The sequence below is a fragment of the Heterodontus francisci genome, chromosome 5 (assembly GCF_036365525.1).
Source record: "Heterodontus francisci isolate sHetFra1 chromosome 5, sHetFra1.hap1, whole genome shotgun sequence".
NCBI classification, from domain to species: Eukaryota; Metazoa; Chordata; class Chondrichthyes; order Heterodontiformes; family Heterodontidae; genus Heterodontus; species Heterodontus francisci.
In genome coordinates this window covers 145,975,080-145,995,781 of record NC_090375.1, presented here as the reverse complement: position 1 = coordinate 145,995,781, position 20,702 = coordinate 145,975,080, and the positions used below count along the sequence as shown (strand labels likewise).

The following is a 20,702-nucleotide window of genomic DNA, read 5'->3' as shown; positions in this document are numbered from 1 at the left end:
CTATGCTTTGTTTTCTATTCCTAATATTCCCTTGTTGCAAAGTCATTGCCAATAGTATGGGGCTACTAAGCTCTTTGAAGTAAGCTGATCATTAAGGATGTTTAACAGTCGCAGAGGTCTGAATATTATGTTCTTGCATGTATATTTTTACTTTTGCAAATGGATTTGGAAGAACAATTGTGGGACTGTCAAAATAACAATTATGAATATGCAATAAACATTCTTCCTCACATGCAGGTGAATAATTTGTCTTCTGAATAGTTAATACTAGGGCAATATCAAGAGTTTGGTACTATTCAGTTATTTGACATGCATTCCATTCCATCACTCTATAGCCTCATTGTGTTCAAATGCCTTAGTTTCTTTGCTCCTCGTCAGCACATAGAAACATTTTACCTTTCGTCTTACTAGTCATTTCAAATATGCATGCTAATAGTTTTAATAGCTTGTAAAATTAAGACTAAAAATTAATTTTTTGTTGGATTTGCAACTTAGTGAAGTCATCAACGTCAAAATTTTGTTTTCATGGTTGATGAAGGCCTACATTGTTCAGGCCAATTCATTCAGTAACAGTGCTTGGTTTCAAGACTTCATATCTTGCTGTAAATTCTTTGCATTGACAGACACACAAATATTTGCATTTTCTACAGATGTTGCACAATAACAAGCCATTCAGCCTCTCCAGCCTGCTCTGTAATCAGTTTATGACTGATCTATTCCTCAACTTAATTTACACACCATGGCTCAAAATCTCATCTCATAATCTGACAATTGGAACACTCCAATTGCCCCAAAATCCACCACCTTTTGGGAGAGAGAATTCCAGGTTTCAACCATAACCCTAAACCAAAATAAGTCCTGTGCACAGTCAAACTAGTCAGACAGTGCCCCAATATTTTTATTCTGTTGTTGTGCAATGTCAAACATAATCAAAAATTCTAATCTTGATTTATTTTACATGATGACCATATGCTGTAGTCCTCAAAGTAATTTTATATAGCAGTTAATTGCCATCGAGAGGTCCACACAGCTACAACTATAATCCTGGTTAGATTTTACAATAATATTGATAGATTTTGGCAACTAAAAATCATTGTATTTGAGTGTATATATACCTGGGGAATGTTTGAAAGGAAAATGTTTTTAAAGTAGAAAATGTAAGATGACTTCTTAGTATTGACCTGTTAATTATTTTAAGTGGAAGTCATGATTCTCCTCATTCAGAAATAAGAAAAAGAAGATCCCCCTGCTGAATGGAGAAGAAGTGGACATGGATCTTTCTGCAATGGAGTAGGTCTTTTTCATTCTGCTAAAGTAATTTTTATCAAAGAAAATGCTAACTTTTGCTGATACCTTTTGTTATTTGGGAGAATCATTTAACAAGTAATTTTGCTATTTTTCTTATGGCTGAGTAAATTATGTTAAAAGCAATATTTAATTTATGTTTTTACAGTGCTGATTCCCCATTACTGTGGATAAGGATAGATCCAGATATGTCTGTTTTGAGAAAGGTGGAATTTGAGCAGGCTGATTTCATGTGGCAGTACCAGCTCCGCTATGAGAGGGATGTGGTTGCACAGGAAGAATCAATTCATGCTTTAGAGAAGTTTCCTACTCCGGCATCTCGGCTCGCTCTAACAGATATCCTGGAACAAGAACAATGCTTTTACAAAGTCAGAATGCATGCCTGCTTCCGCCTAGCAAAGGTGAACCATGATGGAATTCTGTAACTGATTAACCAGGATGATTTATTGAGAGGTTTGCTGGAACCTGCATAGTAGACATGATTTACCCCTTTCCTTTTTCCAGGTTCAGGATACTATGCAACTGGTTGAATTTCGCTGCTCGGTTAATAACACTCATTTAGTTTTTTTAACATTTGTTTTACTCTCCGCTGTGGCTCAGTGATGGAACACTCATCTCTGAGACAGAAGGCCATCCCACTTCAGAGGCTTGAGTATACAATCTTGGCTAATGCTTTAGGGCAGTAAAGTACAGAGAGTGCTCCTCAGTCAGAGGTGCTGCATTTTGAAGATGTTAAACCAAGGCTCCATCTGCCACCTCAGTTGGATGTAAAAAGATGTCATGGCACTTTTTCGAAGAAGATTTGGGGGTGGGGGGGTTGTGGTTCCCTTGGTAGCAGTGACTATACTTCAAAAGTACGACATTGCCTTTGAAGTCCTTTGACATGTCCTGAGGCTATACATCCAAGTTCTTTTACTTTCACAGGAGGAATGCTATAGTGTAACATATATGTTTAATCCTATGATTGTTTCTGATATTTCTGTAAACAATATTGTTGAATTCCAACAATATTGTTGAATTCCATGTATTCTATTTTAATTAACTTGGCTGAAAACTGCTTACCTAATTTTTTGGGGATTTGCTTTAACAAATTGAATTCTTCTTTGCAATTTTCACAAGAAAATAGAATACTTGTATCATCTACAGATAACGGGAAAGGAGAAATACTACTGGTGGAGTGGGCTTACTGTGCTCCTTTAAAATTTTAAAGATGCTGATCTTTTAATCATCCACGTGACCTTGGCCTCCCACTGTGGCGGCGCAGTGGTTAGCACCGCAGCCTCTCGGCTCCAGTGACCCGGGTTCAATTCTGGGTACTGCCTGTGTGGAGTTTGCAAGTTCTCCCTGTGTCTGCGTGGGTTTCCTCCGGGTGCTCCGGTTTCCTCCCACAAGCCAAAGACTTGCAGGTTGATAGGTAAATTGGCCATTAGCAATTGCCCCTAGTATAGGTAGGTGGTAGGGAAATATAGGGACAGGTGGGGATGTGGTAGGAATATGGAATTAGTGTAGGATTAGTATAAATGGGTTGTTGATGGTCGGCATAGACTCGGTGGGCCGAAGGGCCTGTTTCAGTGCTGTATATTTAATCTAAAAAAATATACCAAAATGTCACTTTGGGCTGCTTATTTAGATGATTATGTTCCCATCATTGGCTGCCTCCCCATCAAGAAAAGAGTTGAAATTATTGTTAATTGCTTGGTTTGGTCATTTCACAGTCAAAAGTCTTTTTAGTCCCTTGACCCAGCAATGGCTCCTCTTCCCACTCCTGGACCATTGCCTGTGGAGTCCCGCAAAGATCTATCCTTGGCACCTCCTATTTCTCATTGACCAGATACCCCTCAGCAACATCATCTGAAAACTCAGTGTCAGTTTCCAGATGTACACTGATGACACCCAGCTCTATTTCACTACTACTTTTCTCGACTCCTCCATCCACTGTCTCTAAATTGTTACTGCTTGTCGACATCCAGTACTGGATAGGCAGAAACTTTATCCAACTAAATATTAAGACCACCAAAGCCATTGTCTTCAATCGCCTCCACAAATTCCGTTCAATGGCCACCAACTCCATCCCTCTCCCTGACAATTATCTGAGGTTGAACCAGACTGCTTGCAACCTTGGTGTCATATTTGAACCTGAGATGAGTTTCTGACCAAATATTTGCGTCATAGCTTAAGACTGCCTGTTTCCACCTCTGTAATGTCAGCCAACTTTGTCCCGCCTCAGCTTATCTGCTGCTTAAACCCCAATCCATGCCTTTGTTATCTCTAGACTTGAGTATTCCTGTGCACTTCTGGCCAGTCTCCAATGTTCTATCCCCCTCAGCCAAAACTCTTCCCGTGCTCTAAGTGGTACCAAGACCCGTTCATCAAACACCTCTGTGCTTGTTGACGTACATTTTCTCCTCGTTAAGCAATGTCTCAATTTTGAAATTCTCATCCTTGTTTTCTAATCCCTCCCTGGCCTCGCCCTCCCTATCTCTAATCTCCTCTTGAAATTTCTGCGCTCCTCTAATTCTGGCCTCTGGAGCAATCTGATTTTAATTGCTTCACTATTGATGGTCGTTCTTTCTGCTGCTGAGGCCTGAAGCTCTGGAATTCCCTCCCTTAACCTCTCCTCCTCTTTCCTCTCTTTCTTCCTTTAAAAGGTTTCTTAAAGCCAACCTCTCATCTGCTCAGATATCTCCTTCTGTGGCTCGGTATCAAATTTTATTTGATAATGTTCCTGTCAAGTGCCTTTGGATGTTTTACTGCCTTCAAGGCACTATATAAATGCAAGTTGCTGTGAAGTTCTTTTAATATTTTCCTGACCACCTCCTTGTTGGCATGAAGTGCCTACCTCGTGGAAATTTTGACCTGAGGAGGATTGGACTATTCCCTTCCCACCATCTCCACACTGCCCCCCCGGCCACTTCCCACCCTTGCTCCCTCCAACCCACCACCCATCCCCAGTATGGGATTTGACAAATTCAGCCATCAAGCAGTATAGCTGGTACTGCACTATTTCAAAGTAAAGGTGCTCAACAGGGCTTAATGTACGGGCCAACAATATAATCTGATAAATCATCATGTGGTTGATCTCCATGTCTGGCTCTTTGCTTCAGTATGTTGCAGATCTAGAGTTCAGTAGATTAATTTCACAGGTCTGCCAGACTAGCATGTCAAAGGAATGCAAATCAAAGCACTGTCTGTCATCAACAAAGGCAGATTTCAAATCCGTTATTCAGTCTCCATTGACCTAGTTTTCAGCCACTGGGATGGTAGAATGCATCCCAATTTTTGTAAACTGAGATTTGTGCATTCTCATTAGCTAGTTATGTATATCTCATACATGTGATCTCTGTAAACCTAAACGATATATTGTGTCGGGAATTGTTCCTTCAGATTGCAAATGCCATGATGAACACTTGGACAGGTCCTCCAGCCATGAAATCACTCTTTACTCGAATGTTCTGCTGTAAGAGTTGTTCAAACATTGTTAAGACCAACAATTTCATGAATTTTCAAAGCTACTTTCTACAGAAGGTAACATTTTTGATACTGCCACAATTGTAAAAGAAATTAAGCCACCTGAGTTCAGTTAGTGAAGTACTTAAAGGGGCACTTATTAAATAAAGCATCACAAATAGCATTCCATGGTGAAGTCGTTGTGAACATTTCTTCTTTCTGTCTATCAGATTCTGTCTTGGACTATCAATTATGATAAATTTTACTGTGGTACTACAGTCTTGTTGCATTTTGAATGAAAACTTTGTTCTGGCAGTTCTCGCAGCACAGTACTTTTTTTATTGAAATGAAAAGAAAGTGCTGGAAATGTTCAGGTCTAGCAGCGTCTGTGGAGAGTGAAGCAGAGTTCAAGTTTCAGGTCTGTGACCTTTCATCGGAAGTGCAGTATTTCAAGCACTTTATGTTTTTTATTTCAGATTTTCAGCATTCGCAGTATTTTGCTACTATTTTCATTGCACTGTAAAATGCAAATTTAAAAAAAGAGAAACTTTTTATTCCTTTGTCCACCTTTTATCATTCTGTTGCCAAGACAAGCAGTCAATCTACTTGAATTCTTTGTAAAATATGATGCATAATTAGCTCCAGAAGCTATGGAACAGCATAATGACTTGCCGTGACATATTTTACTGCGTTTTTTTTCCTCCCCAGTTCCCTCCATGTGGGGAAAGCTGACCTAAGCAAAGCAGTCAGTATGGCTCAATGACAGCATGCTTTGCCTGTGAATCAGAAGGTTTTGAGTTCAAGCCCCACTCTAGAATTTGAGAGCATTATCAAGGCTGACACTTCAGTGTCCTACTGAGAATATGCTACATTGTCGGAAAAACTCGTTTATGGTTGATAAACCAAGGCACTATTTTCCTGTTCAGGTGGCATAAAGATCCCAACACACTATTTGAAGAAGATTAGTGGACTTTCTCTGTATTTTGGCCATTAATTCTTCAGGCAATGCCACCAAAGCAAATTAACCACTTCCGGTTTGTGGGGTTTCTTTTGTGCAATTTGGTTGCCTATTTGCTGACACAATAGTGAGTAAACTTCAGAAGTAATTAATTCGGTGTGAAAGGTGCTGTATAAATTCACTTTCTTTTCTCTGAAGAATACCCTCCTTCAGATTGCGAATTGATAAGAAAATTGTTAATGGCATATACCAAGTCAAGCCCACTCTAGGACACTTTCTTGTAGCTTTAAAGTTAATTTCACTTATCTAAGCACCTTCATTATTCTCTGATATTAAAGAAATGAAATTTCATGGTGAATTACAGTTCATGACTATATCAGCAAATTGTTTCTGAAGACTAGTAATTCGTCCCATTTTAGAAAAATATATATTTATGCAAGTTAATCACTGCATTTTACCTATTTCCACAGACTATGCCTGTTGCTATGGCTTTGCTGCGGGATATCCATAACCAGTGTCCAAAAGAAGTATTGGCCTTTATTTTGGACCTAATTAAATATAATGACAACAGAAAGAACAAGGTAATACATCGCCAGAACTTTCTTTTTTATTCATTCATGGGATTTGGGCATTGCTGGCAAGGCCAGCATTTATTTCGCATCCCTAATTACCTTTGAGAAGGTGGTGAGCCACCACATTGACTCACTGCAGTCCTTGTGGTTTAGGTACAGCACAGTTGTGCTGCGTAGGGAGTTCAGGATTTTGACCACCATTAATCCTTCAAAGCAAACTTCTGGTGATTATATTTCCAAGTCAGGATGGTGTGTGACTTGGGAAACTTGCAGGTGGTGGTGTTCCAATGTGCCTGCTGCCTTTGTTCTTCTAGGCAGCAGAGGTGATGGGTTTGAAATGTCCTTTTGAAGAAACCTTGACAAGCTGCTGTACTGCATCTTGTAGATGATACACGATGTAGTAGTGATGCACAAGTGGTGGAGGTGTTGAATGTTTAAGTTCGTGGATAGGATGCTAATCAAGTGGCTCCTTTGTCCTGGATGGTGTTGAGCTTCTTGAGTGTTATTGGAGCTGCACCCATCCAGGCAAATGGAGAGTATTTCATCTCACTCCTGATTTGTGCCTTGTAGATGGTGGACAGGCTTTGGAGAGTCAGGAAGTGGTTTACTCACTGCAGAATACCCAGCCTCTGACCTGTTCTTGCAGCCACAGTATTTATGTGGTCAATGTTCACTACCAGGATGATGATATGGGGGGGATTCATCAATGTTAATGCCATTGAATGTCATGGGGAGATGGTTAGCCCCTCTCTTGTTGGAAATGGCCATTGTCTGACATATTTAGGGCGCGAATGTTTCTTGCCACTTAGCCCGAGCCTGACTGTTGTCCTGGCTTTTCTGCATGTGGGCATGGACTGCTTCATTATCTGCAGAGTTGTGAATGGAAGAAAACACTGCAATCATCAATGAATGTCCCCACTTATGACCTTTTAATGGAAGGTAGGTCCATGATGGCGATGGTTGGGCCTTGAATAGAACAGCTGGGGTGATTGGCCTCCAACAACCGCAATTATCTTCCTTTTTGCTCGGTATCACTCCTGTGAATGCAGAGTTCTCCCCGCCTCCCCCCCACCGATTTCCATTGACTTCAATTTTGCTAGAGCTTCTTGATTCTACACTCGATCAAATGATGCCTTGATGTCAAGGGCAGTCACTCTCTTCTCACCTCCGGAATTCCCCTCTTTTGTTCATGTTTGGACTAAGGCTGTAATGAGGTCTGGAGCCGATTGCTCCTGGCTAAACCCAAACTGGCTGTCAGTGAGCAGGTTATTGTTGAGTAAGTGCCTGCTGATGGCACTGTTGATGACACCTTCCATTACTTTGCTGATGATTGCAAGTAGACTGATGGGTGATAATTGACTGGATTGGACCTTTCCTTTTAGTGGACAAGACATACCTGTGCAATTCTCCATCGACATACCTGCGCGATTCTCCATCACCATCCCTGGATATGTCCTGGCCCAACAGCAGGACAGACCCATCAGAGGCAGGGGTACAATGATATACAGTCAGGAGGGAGTTACCCTGGGAGTCTTCGACATTGACTCCCAACCCCAAGAAGTCTCATGGCATCAGGTCAAACATGGGCGAGGAAACCTCTTGCTGAATACTACCTGCCACCCTCTCTCTGCTAATAAATCAGTACTCCTTCATGTTGAACACCACTTAGAAGAAGGACTGAGGTTTAGCAAGGGCACAGAATGTACTCTGGGTGGAGAACTTCAATGCTCATCACCTAGAATGTCTCAGTAGCACCACTACTGACCAAACTGGCCGAGTCCTGAAGGGCATAACTCCCAGACTGGGCCTGTGGCAGGTGGTAAGGGAACCAACGAGAGGGAGAAACCTACTTGACCTTGTCATTACTATCTACCTGTTGCAGATGCATCTGTCCATGACAGTATTGGTAGGAGTGACCATTGCACAGTCCTTGTGGAGATGAAATCCTGACTTCACACTGAAGATACCCTCTATCGTGTTGTGTAGCAGTACAACCATGCGAAATGGGATACATTCAAAACAGATCTGGCAGCTGAGGACTGGCCATCCATGAGGTGCTGTAGGCCGTCAGCAGCAGCAGAATTATATTCAACCACAATCAGTAACCTCATGGCCCGACATATCCCTCATTCTATCATTACCATCAAACTTGAGGATCCATGCTGGTTCAATGAGGAGTTTTTTTTATTAGTTCAGGGGATGTGGGTGTTGCTGGCTAGGCCAGCATTTATTGCCCATCCCTAGTATGCTTCTTCCACTGTCTAGTAGGCACTTAGTCCTATTGGTAGTTTCACCAGGTTAGCACTGCATTTTTAGGTATGTGAGGAGCAGCACCAGGCATACCTAAAAATGAGATGCTAACCTGGTGAAACTATTGATGGGACTACGTGTATGCTAAACAGCAGAAGCAGCATACAATAGGCAGAGCTAAGTGATCCCACAACCAATGGACCAGATCGAAGCTCTGCAGTCCTGCCATATCCAGTTGTGAATGGAGAGGGAACAATTAAACAATGGACTGGAGGAGGAGGCTCCACAAACACCCCATCCCCAATGATGGGAGAGCCCAGCATGTTGGTGCGAAAGACAAGGCTGAATGACATCTGTGAAGGTGGATCTCAGGAGGAGACCAAAATGGATTATTCACTCAGCACTTCTGGCTGAAGGTTGCAAACGTTTCAGCCGTGCCTTTTACACTCAAGTATCGGGCTCTACCATCGTTGAGGATGGGGATGTTCATGTTAGTTATTTAATTGTCTACCACCATTCATAACTGGATGTGGCAGGACTTCAGAGCTTTGATATGATCTGTTGGTTGTGGGATCGTTCAACTCTGTCGTATGCTGCGTTTGCTGTTTAGCATGCGTGTCCTTTGTTGTAGCTTCACTAGGTTGGTACCTCGTTTTTAGGTGCACATGGTGCTGCTCCAGTCATGCCCTTCTATGCACCTCATTGAAACAGGGCTGATCCTCTGACTTGATAGCAGTGGTGGCATGAAGGATATGCCGAGCCATAAGGTTACAGATTGCGGTGGAATACAATTCTGCTGCAGCTGATGGCCCACAGCACCTCATGGATGCCCAGTTTTAAACTGCTAGATCTGTTCTGAATCTATCTCATTAAGCACATTGGTAGTGCTACAAAAGATGATGGCGGGTGTCCTCAGTGTGAAGACAGGAATTCGTCTCTACAAGCATTGGTCACTACTATGAATACTGTCATGGATAGGTGCATCTATGACAGGTGATGACGAGGTCAAGTAAGTTTATCCCTTATGTTGCATCCCTCACCACCTGCTGCAGGCCCAGTCTGGCAGCTGTATCCTTCAGGACTTGGCCAGCAGTGGTGCTACCAAACTGCTGTGGGTAATGGGTATTGAAGTCCTCCACCCAGAGTATGTTCTGTGTCTTTGCTTTCCGTGCTTCTTCCAAGTGGTGTTCAGCATGGAGGCATACTGATTCATCAGCTGTAGGAGGGTGGTAATCAGCCTATGTTTGATCTGATTCCATGAAACTTCATGGATTCGGGAGTTGATATTGAGTGCTGCTAAGACTAGTGCTTTCTGATTGTGCCGTCATCTCTGGTGATAGAGTCTGGGATGTTGGCTGAAAGGTAGGATTGTTCTTGAATATGATTGCTTGCTGTTGCTTGACTAGGCTGTGGGACAATTCTCCCAATTTTGCCGTGTGCCCCCAGATGTTGGTGAGGAGCACTTTGTCGGGTCTTCTGGGGTGGGTGTGGCTTTTTCTTGTCTAGTGCCTAGATTGATGCCGGGTGTTATGTCCAGTTTTATTCTTTAGACTTTTTCAAAGTGGATAGATACAACTGAGTGTCTTGTTGGGGAATTTCAGAGGGCAGTTAAGAGTCAGCCACATTGCTGTTGGGCTAGAGTAGCATATAGGCCAGACCAGGTAAGGATGCCCGATTTCTTTCCCTAACGGGCATTCGCCAACCAAATGGATTTTTACAACAATCCAGCGGTTACATGGTCACCGTTACTGATGCTAACTTTTTATTCCAGATTTATTTCATTGACTGAATTGACTAAATTTCCAACCTGCCATAGTGGGATTTGAATTCATGTCTCTGAATCACTTGTCCAGGTCTCTAAATTACTAGTCCAGTAGCATAACCAGGATGCTACAGTTTTGTTCACTTTTAAATCTTTTGAGTTTTAGGATTCTAAGGTTATGATTTGAAAAAAGTCTTAAATCTTAGCTGTACTACCTACTGTGTTTCTAAGAAATGTATTTTGGGTTAAAGTTAAGAAAAATGCAAATATCCTTAACATTTTTTGAAGGCCAGATGTTTTCAATTTTAAAACTACCTGGATCCTGAACAAAAAAAGAGGTCCTTTGATTGTGATGCTCTGACTTTGCACCTCGTTTATTTTAATTATTGCTTTTAAAAATCTCTTCGCTTTTAGTTTTCAGACAACTATTATCGTGCTGAGCTTATAGATGCACTTGCAAACTCAGTGACACCTGCAATTAGTATCAGTAATGAGGTTCGAACGTTGGATAACCTCAATCCTGATGTTCGACTAATTCTGGAAGAGATCACCAGATTTCTAAATATGGAGAAGCTACTTCCAAGTTACAGAAATACTATAACTGTCAGGTACAAACTTGATGAATATTTGCAAATCCAAATTGACAGCATGTTAAGTGAGTGGGAGTCTTAGTGACCGAGTAAAATGCTAATTATGCTTTATATCCTTTTTAAAATTTAAACAAAAACTTGTGGATACACCAATCTGAATATTTTCTACTTTTTATTCCTATGATGCAATTATATGAAGAATCCTTAAAGGCTGTTGCACATTGAGTGTTACAGTAACAGTACTTCAGATGACCATATTTTACAAACTTATGCCCGATAGCATATATCTAATTCAGGTAAATAAAAGATAATGAGTACCTAGAAATAATTGCAGTTCTGTATTTAATTATTTGACTTATGCTCAAGTGCATTTTATTTAGTTTTAGTTTTTTAGTTTTAGAGATACAGCACTGAAACAGGCCCTTCGGCCCAACGAGTCTGTGCCGACCATCAACCACACATTTATACTAATCCTACACTAATCCCATATTCCTACCACATCCCCACCTGTCCCTATATTTCCCTACCACCTACCTATACTAGGGACAATTTATAATGGCCAATTAACCGATCAACCTGCAAGTCTTTGGCATGTGGGAGGAAACCGGAGCACACGGAGGAAACCCACGCAGACACAGGGAGAACTTGCAAACTCCACACAGGCAGTACCCAGAATTGAACCCGGGTCGCTGGAGCTGTGAGGCTGCGGTGCTAGCCACTGTGCCGCCCCCTCATGTAAACTCTAATTCTATTCCAGCACTGACATAGGTCCTATATGGTTTTCTGTTCTGTAGATGAACAACCTTTATTTTTATCCCTAGGTTACAGACCAGCTGTGATCAAAAAGGCAGAGGGAGGCCCATTTCCAGGCCATCTCAAATGCTATACTAAGCCATTTTCTCCTTGATTTTCCTTTGCCTCTGCTCAATCCCTGTCTGTCCTCTGCTTGATGTTTTTATATTGAAACATAAGCAAGACTGTGAATTAGGGGTACCAAGCATATGTTTTACCACTCTGTGGCATTTTTCCATAGTACCCCTTCATTTGACCTATTTCAGTTTCGTAGTACATTTTAACAGCAGTTGTCCGTCCAAGTACACTAATTTCCATGTTCCTGAATGCAGTATTAATAAATTGTATAATTTATATAGCTAAGAGGGAGGCCACTCTGCCCATCACAACTATGCAGATAACTTTTCAACTGGCGCTATCTCCTATAATCCCATTTCACTGTTAGTTTTCTATCTCCATTCCTTTGCAAATACTTACCTACTCTTTTAAATTGAGAAAATGTTTGTCCCAATAATGTGGCGCAGGGGCGGCACAGTGGCGCAGTAGTTAGCACCGCAGCCTCACTGCTCCAGCGACCCGGGTTCAATTCTGGGTACTGCCTGTGTGGAGTTTGCAAGTTCTCCCTGTGTCTGCGTGGGTTTTCTCCGGGTGCTCCGGTTTTCTCCCACAAGCCAAAAGACTTGCAGGTTGGTAGGTAAATTGGCCATTATAAATTGCCACTAATATAGGTAGGTGGTAGGGAAATATAGGGACAGCTGGGGATGTGGTAGGAATATGGGATTAGTGTAGGATTAGTATAAATGGGTGGTTGATGTTCGGCACAGACTCGGTGGGCCGAAGGGCCTGTTTCAGTGCTGTGTCTCTAAACATAAACAACTGTGGTGAAGGATTCAATATTTCAATAACCCACTCAAATATTTTTGCTGTCTTTGTCCTTTATTCACCCAATGATCTTGACTTTATGCCTGTTTGTTCACAACTTGCCAATAATGGAAATAATCTTTCACTATTTATGCACTTGAGCAATTTATATTCAATGCCTCTATGTATAAAACCCAAAATAACTATTTTTAAGGCTTTCTCTATCTGCACTCATACCTTTTAAAGATCTAAGTGTCTTCCCTGCTAATCTCTGTTCTTCCACTCAGTTAAGAAAGTTACTTAGGGTATTCCTCCTTTTTATTGTTAGCAGAATGTACTGCTTCACATTTCTCTGCATTTAACTGCATTTGCCACCTATCTGTTCACTCAGCTAAGCTGTTTGTACTTTCAATTTCCTTACTTTACCACGCCCTTTGATTTGGTGTCCTCAGCAAACCTAAATATCATTCATCTTATGTAGGTGTCATAATTATATAAATGGAAATCAAAAGAAGCCTCAGTACAAATCGATGAGCACACCACTAACTTATCCTTACAATCTGAAATCATTTATTTGCCTCTATTTTCTGTTTTCTATCCATCTCTGTGGTAATGCAGCTACTTTTCCTATAATTTCATGTCTCTTCTGGCATCTTATCCATGTCATCTAAAAATGTATATTTATAACCTCTATCTTGAGCTGACAAAAGCATCGATAAGTGGTGGGGCTGAAGTAGGGTGGAGTTGAACAATGTTGAAGATGTGAAAGTGGTGGTGATGTCATAGATGATGTGGAGTTTGATATTTGGCTCCAAGTCAAACAGGATTGCAAGCTTTTGTGCTGTTTGGTTCAACCTAAGAGAGTGGCCCAGCAGAGGACAGAGTCAGTGTCAAAGTAGTGGTACTTGCAGCAGGACCAGAAACGATGGCTTTTTGATACCCCAAATAAGGTAAATTTTGATGCATCTATGACTTGAAGGCTGACAGCCAGCCAGTGGTGATCATGGCTTTGATGGAAGCAGTGGAGAGCAATGGATAGGTATCATCAGCATGCATGTGGAAGGTCAATCCTTTTGCTGCACTACTTTGATGCTGACTCGGTCCCCTTCCTGGCCGGTCTCTTGGGCTGAACTAAAGAATACAAAACCTGTTTTACTTTGAGCTATCCACATCATGGACAACACCAATACCAATTTCTCATTTTCAGCGTTGTTCACCTCCACCCTACTTTCAGCCCCATAATTTATCCATGCTATTGTCAGGGCAAGGTTTATTTTTTCCTGCAGTATCCTCATTGCTGGACTGCCATCCTTCACCCTGCATAAGTTAATTTCACCTGCTTCACTGAGTTGCGTTGGCTACCCATTTGCCAACACATTGAACTTAAAGTAATTGTCTCATCTTCAAATCCATTTATAGCCTCACCTACATTATCTCTGCAATCTTTCACCCTATAACCTTCACCCCTCCCCGCAACTGTAATCCTGGCCTTTTGATTCATTCTTCTACCCCACCCCAATCACCACCACTGGCAGCAGTGCCTTCAATCACCTTGCCTTGACTCCGTGAGAGTCTTTCTCTACCTCCACCTTTTTTCACTTTTATAAAGCTCCTGAAAGCCTATCTTTCTGACTAAGCTTTCAGTTACCTTTCCTAATTCAACCAAACAATGCCTCAATATCCATTCGTTGCTTATCCATTCTTTTCCAGTTTCGCCCTCCTTACTAAGTGGATTCAGGTAATCTTAATAATATCAGTAGAGAAAAGTATTAAAGTTTAAGGGACTAAAAGCAAACAAATTCCCAGGACCTGCTGGGCTACAACAGGGTTGTTCTACCATTTCCTGTGGGGTGCCACATTACAACTTTTGCCTTACAAAGGGGTCCGGTGAGACAATTTTGGAAAGATAAAGGCATTAAATATTAATCTTGCTATTCATCAAAACAACAACAAATTTTGTTTTTGTGAAGAACCTTTAAATGAGAAGAGTAATTTATTGACTTACTTTCACTTCAGTATGTTGTACACTGATACAGTGAGATACCTGGCATTTTTTTTTTGCTTGCAAAAGTAGTCAATGTTTGTCCGCATGCTTAATGTAGCAACGCGGAATATTGTGGACAGATGTCATTCTGTCAGGAGTGATCTTGATCACGCTCTCTCCCTCTCTGTCTGTCTCACTCTCTCTCTGTGCTGTTCCCCCCCCCCCCCACTCTGCTGTTCCCTCCCCCACTCTGCTGTTCCCTCCCCCACTCTGCTGTTCCCTCCCCCACTCTGCTGTTCCCTCCCCCACTCTGCTGTTCCCTCCCCCACTCTGCTGTTCCCTCCCCCACTCTGCTGTTCCCTCCCCCACTCTGCTGTTCCCTCCCCCACTCTGCTGTTCCCTCCCCCACTCTGCTGTTCCCTCCCCCACTCTGCTGTTCCCTCCCCCACTCTGCTGTTCCCTCCCCCACTCTGCTGTTCCCTCCCCCACTCTGCTGTTCCCTCCCCCACTCTGCTGTTCCCTCCCCCACTCTGCTGTTCCCTCCCCCACTCTGCTGTTCCCTCCCCCACTCTGCTGTTCCCTCCCCCACTCTGCTGTTCCCTCCCCCACTCTGCTGTTCCCTCCCCCACTCTGCTGTTCCCTCCCCCACTCTGCTGTTCCCTCCCCCACTCTGCTGTCCCCCCCCCCCCACTCTGCTGTCCCCCCCCCCCACTCTGCTGTCACCCCCCCCCCACTCTGCTGTCACCCCCCCACTCTGCTGTCACCCCCCCACTCTGCTGTCACCCCCCCACTCTGCTGTCACCCCCCCACTCTGCTGTCACCCCCCCACTCTGCTGTCACCCCCCCACTCTGCTGTCACCCCCCCCACTCTGCTGTCACCCCCCCCACTCTGCTGTCACCCCCCCACTCTGCTGTCACCCCCCCCCACTCTGCTGTCACCCCCCCCCACTCTGCTGTCACCCCCCCCACTCTGCTGTCACCCCCCCCACTCTGCTGTCACCCCCCCCACTCTGCTGTCACCCCCCCCACTCTGCTGTCACCCCCCCCACTCTGCTGTCACCCCCCCCACTCTGCTGTCACCCCCCCCACTCTGCTGTCACCCCCCCCACTCTGCTGTCACCCCCCCCACTCTGCTGTCACCCCCCCCACTCTGCTGTCACCCCCCCCACTCTGCTGTCACCCCCCCCACTCTGCTGTCACCCCCCCCACTCTGCTGTCACCCCCCCCACTCTGCTGTCACCCCCCCCACTCTGCTGTTCCCCCCCCACTCTGCTGTTCCCCCCCCACTCTGCTGTTCCCCCCCCCACTCTGCTGTTCCCCCCCCACTCTGCTGTTCCCCCCCCACTCTGCTGTTCCCCCCCCACTCTGCTGTTCCCCCCCCACTCTGCTGTTCCCCCCCCACTCTGCTGTTCCCCCCCCACTCTGCTGTTCCCCCCCCACTCTGCTGTTCCCCCCCCACTCTGCTGTTCCCCCCCCACTCTGCTGTTCCCCCCCCCACTCTGCTGTTCCCCCCCCACTCTGCTGTTCCCCCCCCCCACTCTGCTGTTTTCCCCCCCCCACTCTGCTGTTTTCCCCCCCCCCCACTCTGCTGTTTTCCCCCCCCCCACTCTGCTGTTTTCCCCCCCCCCACTCTGCTGTTTCCCCCCCCCCACTCTGCTGTTCCCCCCCCACTCTGCTGTTCCCCCCCCACTCTGCTGTTCCCCCCCCACTCTGCTGTTCCCCCCCCACTCTGCTGTTTCCCCCCCCCACTCTGCTGTTTCTCCCCCTCCCACTCTGTGCTGTTTCCCCCCCCCACTCTGTGCTGTTTCCCCTCTCTCTCTTCCCCCCCCCCCCCACCCACACTCTCTTTGTCTTGTGTCCCCCCCTCCTTTTTCTCTGTCCCCCTCCCACCTTTATTAGCTGCCCCGCTTTCTGACAGTTGCAAAGAGTGGGAACGCTCAGCAGGTGGTTTATCTTTTACTATGAGATTACTAATTAACCCTGTCTCATTACGCAGTACTAGATTTAAAATAGCTTTGCCCCTTGTTGATCCCACAACATATTGTCTGGGAATCTGGCCCAGAATGTGAAAACAGATTGCAAGAGCTTTTAGGAGTCCATAAAATGGAGAATATCTAATGTAAATGTTGGTCCCTCAGAGGCAGAGGCAGGAGAAATTATCATGGGGAATGAGGGAATGGCAGAGACGTTGAGGAAATATTTTGTCTGTCTTCACGGTACCAGACACATTACATGACCAGAAATAGAGGGTAACCAAGGGGCTAATCAGAGTGAGGAACTTTAATTAATATCAGTGGACAAAAAGTATTAGAGAAACTTAAGGGACTAAAAGCCGACAAATCCCCAGGACCTGATGGCCAACATCCTAGGGTTCTAAAAGAGGTAGCTGTGGAGATAGTGGATGTACTGGTTATGATTTTCTAAAATTCCCTAGATTCTAGAATGGTCCCAGTGGATTGGAAGTTAGCAATTGTAACACAGCTATTCAGGAAAGGAGAGAGAGAGAAAGCGGGGAACTACAGTACAAGCTAGTTAGCGGGTATCTATTATTAAGGAAGTCTTAACGCACTTAGAATATCATAGTGTGGTCAGACAGAGATGACATGGTTTTACAAAAGGGAAATGGTGTTTGACAAGTTTGAATTTTTTAAGCATGTAACTAGTAAGGTAGATAAAGGGGCACCAGAAGATATGGTATACTTGGATTTCCAAAAGACATTTGATAAAGTGCCACACAAAAGGTTAGTAAACGAGATAAGGGCTCATGGAGTTGGGTCTAATATATTAGCATTGATGGACGATTGATTAACAGATAGGAAGCAAAGAGTAGGGATAAATAGGACATTTTCAAGTTGGCACACAGTAACCAGTGGAGTGCTGCAAGGATCAGTGCTGGAACCTCAACTTTTTAGAATCTTCATGACTTGGATGAAGTGACCCAGAGTAATGTATCCAAGTTTGCTAAAGCTAGGTGGGAATGTAAGCTGTGAGAAGGACACAGAGGCTGCAAAGAGATATAGACCGATTAAGTGAGTGTGCAACAAGATGACAGAGTGTAATGTGGTTATTCACATCGGGGCTTGACAAGGTAGACTCTGTGAGGTTATTTCACCTGGCTGGGGAATCTAAAACATGGGGACACAGCCTCAGGACAAGGGGTGGATTAGTTAGAGAAATTTCTTCACTCAGAGCGTTATGAATCTTCGGAATTCTCTACCCTAGAGCTTTGTGGATGCTCCATCATTAAATATATTCAAGGCTGGGGTAGATACATTTTTGATTTCTCAGGGAATTGAGGGGTATGGAGGCCAGGTGGGAAAGTGGAGTTGAGGCAGATGATCAGTGGAGCAGGCTCGAGTGGCCATATCGTCTACTTCTGCTCTTATTTCTTGGGTTCTTATGTTGGGACATTTTCTACATAGAGGCATTATATGCATGCAATAATTAATTCTTAATGCACAAACTGAAGTTGTCTAAAGGAAAGTGATTTGGTCAAACTATATTTGTGTCATGATAAGATTATCCTTAATAAAAGCAGGTCTTAAACAAAATGTGATTTGGAGCTGAGGGCATATAAGAAGATGAAAACGAAGACGAGATGAAAATGATTGGCCTGTTGACTGCTTCTGTAATGTATTGGAGTGGACGTTGGTTTCTATTGACCTACGTGGAGTCACTTTTCATTCATTTTTTAACACTGTGGCCCTCTTAATTCTTATAGTGTTTCATTACATTTCCAAGGGGCTTTCTAAAAACTGTCTTGCCTTTGCTGACCATTTGTCACCAGCTGTGAGAATGGTTACATGATCACCGATGTCACTCCAGTTGACAGAAGACATTTTAGGGCATGTGAGCCAGACAGTAGTCCCTCTTCACCGCACCACCCACCCACACCCCCGCCCCCCCCCCCCCCCCCCCCCCCCACAAAGTCCCTTACCCTGAGATGGAAAGTCGCATTTTGCCATATTTGGGAACAGAACAAACTTGCCTGGTGCAAACAAATTCATTTGAGTAATAAATGGCTCCAGATATGTAGGAACAGTTTTTGATTCAGTCTAGTGTTGAACCACCAAGAGCACAGAGGCTTCTTTTAAAACAAAAAGGCTATTCCTTTTGTTTAATTTGCAGCTGCCTGAAAGCTATTCGGGTGCTACAGAAGAATGGCCATATTCCTAGTGATCCATCACTCTTCATATCGTATGCAGAATATGGACACTTTGTTGACGTTCGCATTGCAGCTCTGGAAGCAGTTGTGGATTATACACAAGGTTTGATCTTGATGTGTCAATACAGAAGAATTTTAATATGCCGCCATGTTCTACCTCTTCCCTTCCCCAATACAAAATATTTAACAATGGAAAAGTTTGCTAATTTATTTTCAATTATACCACGTGATTTTATCTGCTAATCACGGTACAAATCTGCATCTGTGATTGTGACTTGCATATATATTTTTTATTTAGCAACATAAGATAATTCTGTTCCACTCGAACCTTCTCTGCTCACCGTTCACTACCAGCAAATTCTGTAACTTCTTTTCACTACTTTCACTACTTCCTGTCACTTGGCTTTTTACCGCTCGCATGCGACTAACAGCTTTCTCACTCTCTGCAGCCCCACTTTTGCCTCTTCTTTCCTTCTCAAATGTTTTATTCCTCTGCACAAATCTCACCAAGCTCCCCAGTGTCCACCTTTCCAATATCACATTCAACTTCAAATTTGCATTCCAATCAGTAGAGAAACTGACATCGAACAAATAAAAAATTCAGTATTTTTTATGATTGGTGTACTATTATAAATTACATTAATACTTTATATGCATTGCATATGATTAAGTATTCCATCTAAACTTTTATATCTATAAAGCCTTTCCTCTAACGTTTTCCTTGTTACAATACCCTTACTGTTACAAACCAGTGTATCCTCCAACTCTGAACAATGCCATGAGTGATGTACATATGCACTTAACAAATGTTATATGTATACATTTTAATGTATCATTTCATATAGCTCGCATTAACTCATTCTTATGCATAAACATCTAATTATATATCTTCCAATGTATATTTTCATGTAATTCTTATATTGCATTTATTTCATTGTAATTTCACTCTACTATTTAATCTCTTCTGCATTAATTCATTATTTTAAAGGAATATTTCATCTATTGCTGAGAACACAATCAACATAATGCATTCTCCATTACAACGTATACTCTCCTAAATTGAGTGTGGTTCTAATTCAGATTTTTAAGGAGCTGGGTAAAAATTAGGATGACTGGTACTCTGGCTTTCTCCTAACATTTCTGCAAACAGCAAATGGGCAATTTCCACAATTAGGTGGCATCTGTTATGACCTGCAATGTGGGTCCTTATACTTGATGTGAATGAAGTATTGTACCCAGGATTAACATTTCCACTTGATTGTTCTATCGATCATGGTATCCCTTCAACAGTCAGAAAATACTATGTCATGAGACCAAGCTAAACAAATTTACACAGATTCAGATTTATTTAAAAGTTGAATAATATACAAACAGTAGAGCGCAAGTTACTGTAAGCACAATACATAAAGCAATAAGGGTAAAATCAGTCAGCAGTGATTAAGGTCCCCCAATTAGGACGCATAGCCTGAGAAGTGACAGGACTTTTGGAGTAAAGTCTTAAACCTTGATGTGAATTTGGATCTGGGTGAAGTGAATTTTCATGCAACCAAGTTCAGATTTTTAAATAGAAGTAGAGCTGAGTAATCAAACCTGGAGATTTTTTCAAGTTACAGACATTGGCACTCATGCTTTGTGAGGTGTGAAATCTACAGCTACTACCATCTTTCTGTAAATCGCTCTTTAGTGAGAACAAAGTTGTTAAATTAGTCTCATCCACACTGTTTCGCAATCAATTGGCAATGGCTTCTGGCAGTATAACACTGCCATTGTTATTCAGCTACAATACAGATTCTTGCACGTTGTTGATAGAGGGAAGGGGTTTCAGGGTGGTGGTGGGAGAGAGGTATTCTCTTGAGGCCCAGGATGTTCTGGTTTAACGCGGCTGAACTCATGGATATCAAGATTGATAAGTTAATGGTATAGTTCAGGGAACCCTGTGAGACACAAACAACAATGGGTATTGATACAGTTGAGCTGGAATGGGTGATGAAATGGAACTAGTAAAAATGACTGGTA

The 20,702-nt window shown here is 43.1% G+C and overlaps 1 protein-coding gene across 4 annotated transcripts in view; it reads left to right on the top strand.

Annotated features, from left to right (window-relative positions):
- Positions 1–20,702, top strand: part of taf2 (TAF2 RNA polymerase II, TATA box binding protein (TBP)-associated factor) — a 152,615-nt gene that overhangs the window by 84,646 nt on the left and 47,267 nt on the right. For all 4 annotated transcript variants that reach the window (XM_068032198.1, XM_068032200.1, XM_068032199.1 and 1 more), the window contains 6 exons: positions 1,225–1,290; positions 1,454–1,706; positions 4,690–4,830; positions 6,181–6,291; positions 10,709–10,902; positions 18,650–18,789. In XM_068032198.1, coding sequence (XP_067888299.1) covers positions 1,225–1,290; positions 1,454–1,706; positions 4,690–4,830; positions 6,181–6,291; positions 10,709–10,902; positions 18,650–18,789 — 905 coding nt within the window. The remainder of the gene's footprint in view (positions 1–1,224; positions 1,291–1,453; positions 1,707–4,689; positions 4,831–6,180; positions 6,292–10,708; positions 10,903–18,649; positions 18,790–20,702) is intronic.